General features: G+C 50.2%; 1 protein-coding gene across 1 annotated transcript; it reads left to right on the forward strand.

The window, feature by feature from the left end:
* Positions 1 to 913: 913 nt before the first annotated feature.
* Positions 914 to 2,410, forward strand: LOC123065726 (peroxidase 2). The gene is made up of 2 exons (XM_044488954.1): positions 914 to 1,266; positions 1,422 to 2,410. The coding sequence occupies exons 1-2, from the start codon at positions 955 to 957 to the stop codon at positions 2,166 to 2,168; spliced, it is 1,059 nt and encodes a 352-aa protein (XP_044344889.1). The 5' UTR covers positions 914 to 954; the 3' UTR covers positions 2,169 to 2,410.
* Positions 2,411 to 5,467: the final 3,057 nt, after the last annotated feature.

Below are 5,467 nucleotides of genomic sequence, written 5' to 3' on the forward strand. Positions count from 1 at the left end.
ACTGAACGGGTGCAGTGGTTTGCCGCCTCGTTTGCGTGGGCGTTGTTGTTGGTTCGATCCCCACCAGCCACATCTAGCTTTTTGTTTTCTGTATTGGGTGACATGCGGGACTCACATCTCACAGAGGTGACAAAATCTTCCCACGTCAACATGGATTTTTTTTTAAATATTTCGAGGGCGTTTTTGAAAAAATCAGGCCACATGGCCCTTCTCTCTGGTCGAGCGGCTGACCATGGGCCCCATGCGCCTAGTCAGCACATACTCCGTACATAAGCGCGATAAGCACCGTATTTGCACGTTAATGTCAAGTTTTTGCACCACTTCAATGTACACCACAACTTCTAGCATCAAAGTGACCATTTACGCCAAGTTATAGCACCATCAGTGTAATTGACTCTTTTTCTAACAGACAGAAAACTACTAAAAGCACTCGCATGCATAATGCGTGTAAGTTATTATAAGCACCTTCACCTAACTGAAGTTACAAGGAGAGTATTATACTACTGCTCTGCAAGCGCAGATCGGTTAGCCCGTGATCCATGCGAATGTCAAACGTAATCTGCCAGAGTTAATGCAGCCGGTTAGTAGCTGTATAGCATATCATGCCTGCATGGAGTGGTTGTTGGCGTTGTGGGTATTTTCCATGCAATGAACAAGTCCGGCGAGGACAGGGACAGCAAGGCGGAAGCCGATCAGACGGACGACGAGCAATCAGTGATGTAAATCCCAACTTGATCCGTCGAACGTCGCCAGTCAGCCGCTTGAGCTGTCCGGCGGAGATTCGCAACGTGCTCCGCCCACGAAACGCGGCCGTGCCCATACGAACGTCATTGCCTTCGTCGTCGTCGTCGTCCGGGACGACCTATAAGAATGCCACCCGTAAACCAGCCGGAGAAAACACACGAGACACACGACACGACCATCTATCCAGTTAGTGGCTAGTGCGTAAAGAAGATGGCGACTAAGCTCGCAGCCCTCGTCGTCTTGGTCGCGTTCCTCGCCGGGCCCGCAGCGTGCGAGGGCGCCTTCATTTGCTTCAACGGCTGGCTGAGGCTTCCCATCATCTGTCCTCGCGGCTCCGGCACTCCGCGGGAGCCGGTCCCTTCTACCTCGGGGTCAGGGCTCAGCTATGGCTATTACACCACCAGCTGCCCTAGCGCGGAGACGATCGTCACGGAGGCCGTGAGGAAGGCCGTGGTCGTGGATAAGAACCCCGGCATTGGCGCGGGGCTCATCCGTCTCTTCTTCCACGACTGCTTCGTTCGGGTACGTACACACAGCTCGTCGATTCTACTCGCTCTGTTCCAAAATACAAGAACGTTACGTTCTTGTATTATAGGACGGAGGGAGTGGCTTATCAACATTTCTTCCACGACTGCATTGTCACGTTTCACAAGATCAACATGTTCATTATTATCCAGGGGTGCGATGCGTCCGTCCTCCTCAACACGACCAACTCCAAGAACAGTGACACGGAGAGGGAAGGCCCTCCCAACAAAAACAGCCTGCGAGGGTTCGAGGTGATCTACGAGGCCAAGACAGCGATCGAGGCCGCCTGCAAGAATACAGTCTCATGCGCGGACATCGTCGCCTTCGCCGCCCGCGACGCGTCCTACTTCCTCAGCGACGGCAGCATCAATATCCCGATGCCAGGCGGCCGCTACGACGGGCGCGAGTCCTTCGCCAGCGAGACCGACCAGCTGCCCGGGCCCTTCTCCAACGTCCCGCAGCTCCAGGCAAGCTTCGCGGCCAAGGGGCTCAACCCCGTCGAGATGGTCACGCTCTCCGGCGCGCACACCATCGGCCGCGCCCGTTGCATGTTCTTCTCCAGCCGCTTCTCTGAGATGAACCAGACATATGCCGCCAGCCTCATGGCCGAGTGCGGCGACAACGGTAACACCAACGTGAACCAAGACTATGTGACCTCCAACGTCCTGGACAAGCAGTACTACCAGAACGTGATCGACAACAAAGTGTTGTTCACCTCGGACGCCGTGCTCAACTCGACGGAAGAAACGAGAACGGAGGTGATGCAAAACGCTAACACGGCCGGGGCGTGGGAGAGGAAGTTCGAGAAAGCCATGGAGAAAATGGGAAAAATCAAAAGCGACCAGCAAAGCGTGGAGATCAGGAAGGTATGTTGGAAAGTCAACAACAACTACAAATAAGGTTGGCCAGTAGTAATGCGTGGTGGCTGGCTGGCTCCATGGCGGGATCGCCTGATGCACGAGATGTAACTTCGTCTAGCTACTGTCATTGTTGGTTTTTTTGTACTAAAACTCTCTCCCTGTGTGTGTGTGTGAGAGAGAGAGAGAGAGTGAGTGAGTGAGTGTGTGTGTGTGTGTGTGTGTGTGTGTGTGTGTGTGTGTGAATAAAGATATAAGTATCAAGTAAATGTGTATGTTTAGTACTTCAGTTCACCTAGGACTAATTTTCTCGTTGTTTCGGGCGAGCAAAAACAGACACTGACAGGAGATCAGAAAAATGCATTCATTTTCTCATTTGGTCTTAATAAATGATTGAACCACTAGTTGCAGTCATTTTTCGCCAAAAAAAAGCCACAAAAATTGACTTATTATTCGTCAAAGGAAAAATCCTCTCCAAATATACCCCTCTTTTTCTAGAATGCTCTCCAAATATATATACCTTTTTTAGGGGCAAACTGTTGAGTAAATAGGCAATTTCTCGATTAAATTAATCCACGAGTAAATCACTAGCATGGCATTGAGTAAGTTCATGACGTACTGACTTTGATCTAAACATGCACGTACTAAGCAAACAGTAGACAAATCTACACATACTGCTAGTACTGCTAATATGAAAATAATCAGGAGCGGGATAAACGAGTTATACCCTCCAGTAGGCCATGCAGAGGCCGCGGCTTGCTGGCAGCAGCGGCGTCCTCGGCGGCCTTCTTGTCGGCTTCAGCTTTCTCGGCGGCGGCACGGTCGGGGTCGGTGGACATGGTGATGATGAAGGCGACGCGGACGTAGAGGAAGTAGACGATCGGAAGCGAGCAGTCGCGTAATCGCTGCCCAAAAACCTATTCGCCCCTCACCCCGTACAGGAACCAGAAGGGCGTGGTTTCGGAGACCTGCTCTCCCGTCGACCGTGTACGCGGCGGACGGGATGGAGTCACCGGCGGCATCAACAGCAAAGGAACGACGGTGGGCGTGCGCGTAAGCAGATGTGATCTGTTCGTGGCGGCTAGGGTTAGGGGACACCGCACACTTATATACACGCAGCCGCGTGGAGAGACGTGGGCTTGACCCACGTCCGAGTCCGTGTCAGCCCACGATCCGACGTCTCGGATCGTGGCCCTGCTGTCAGAACCTCTCCGTTAGTGACTGGCAAAAATAAGCGCATAGGTGTGAGCTCGGCTCAGCTCATTCCCGCAACCCGCGGCGCGGCGCGGCGCGGCGCGGCGCGTCGCGACGAGGCGAGGCGGGCGGCGGAGGAGGAGCGCGTGAGGGCCTCTTCTCTTCTCAAGCTCCAATAGCATGTAGAAGAGCCACCCTTATAAACCACTCCAACTTTCCTTCCACTAGCATGGTGGGACTAAACTTCCCACCACCTTGTCATGCCACCTACATGGGCCCTTAGAGATCAAAACTGAAATTGTCATATGGGCTCTAGGCCCATCTCACATTTCAACAATCCCCCACCAGATCTCAGGGGCCCACTTTGTCCTTTGTTCCAAACGCTGTTTTGATATATTAGTGTTTCAGTGAAGACCTGTTAAGGTTGAGCTTCACCTAGAGCAAGTAGCTACACTCCTTCACAACTGAACAATGGACTATGCCTTGAATTGTCAGTTTGGCGTAAAGAAATTTGACCACATGTCTTACTAGTACTGGGCTGCCGAAGGCTGACCCCTCGGGTGGAGCATATAAGTCACACTCCTGGCCTATTCATGAGCTTACTAGAGATCACTCCAATCTCATAGACTGTGACTAGCAGTCGGGCTCACATAGGTGTGTTCCTCCAAAGATCGCTCTGTAGGATAGCATCTTGCTTATACATATAAGCCTTGGAACACATTAAGACAGTAGTCATCCTTCCATACAGTTTCCGAGAGTATTGCATCTCCAACGGAGTGGGTTAGTAAAGTTACTCTCCTCAGTTCGCCACTGGCTTGTTTCCCAGGTCCTACTTCACGGGATCTCCGATCACATAGGTTGGGTTACCACCATGGCAACTCATGTGGGTCTCATACCCATCTCCCTCGATGCACTATCTATCACGACACGTGATAGCCCTTTCGTAAAGGGATCTGCCAGATTCTTAGCCGTATGGACATAGTCCAGTGCTATCACTCCGGAGTTTCTTAATTTTCTGACAGCTTTTAATCTCATTCTTATGTGTTTGTTGGAATTCATGTTGTCCTTTGAACTCTTCACCTTGGTGATGACAGTCTGATTGTCACAGTTCATAAGGATAGCCGGAACCGGTTTATCAACCAGTGGCAAGTCCATCAAAAGATCTCGAAGCCATCCTGCTTCAACACCAGAAGTGTCTAATGCTGTTAATTCTGCTTCCATTGTCGATCTCGTTAAGATCGTTTGCTTGCAAGACTTCCAGGAAACAGCGCCACCTCCAAGAGTAAACATATACCCAGTTGTGGCCTTCATCTCATCAGCATCAGAGATCCAATTTGCATCACTATACCCTTCCAGTACCGACGGGTCTCCGGTATAGTGAAGTCCATAGTTCATAGTACCTTTCAGATAGCGCATAACTCTTTCAACATCATGCCAATGTACATCGCCCGGTTTGGAAACAAACCGGCTCAGTTTGCTCACAGCAAACGCGATGTCAGGCCTCGTTGCGCTCGCTAGGTACATCAGTGAACCAATGATTTGAGAGTATCTCAATTAATCTTTAGCCATGCCTTTGGACTTTCGAATCAACACGCTAGGATCATATGGTGTTTGAGATGGTGTGCAGTCCGAATATCCAAAACGACTCAACACCTTCTCAACATAATGGGATTGCAGAAGTGTGATCCCACCCTCATTATCTCTCAGTAGCTTGATGTTCAAGATAACATCAGCCACACTAAGGTCCTTCATCTCAAAGATCTAAGACAGAAACGATTTGACCTCCTTAATGACTTTGAGGTTTGTTCCGAATATCAGTATGTCATCAACATACAAGCACAGTATAACTCCTTCGCCCCCACCATGGCGATAGTATACACATTCGTCAGCCTCATTAACAACGAAACCAACAGATGTCAGAGTTGTATTGAACTTATCATGCCATTGCTTAGGTGCTTGCTTTAGGCCATATAAAGATTTCAGCAACTTACACACCTTCCTTTCCTGACCATCTATCACAAAGCCATCTGGCTGTTGCATGTAGATTTCCTCATTTAGCTCTCCATTCAGAAAAGTCGTCTTAACATCCATTTGATGGACGAGAAGACCATGTGAGGCCGCCAACGAGAGTAATACTCGAATGGTGG

The sequence above is a fragment of the Triticum aestivum genome, chromosome 3B (genome assembly GCF_018294505.1).
Source record: "Triticum aestivum cultivar Chinese Spring chromosome 3B, IWGSC CS RefSeq v2.1, whole genome shotgun sequence".
In the NCBI taxonomy this organism is placed as follows: Eukaryota; Viridiplantae; Streptophyta; class Magnoliopsida; order Poales; family Poaceae; genus Triticum; species Triticum aestivum.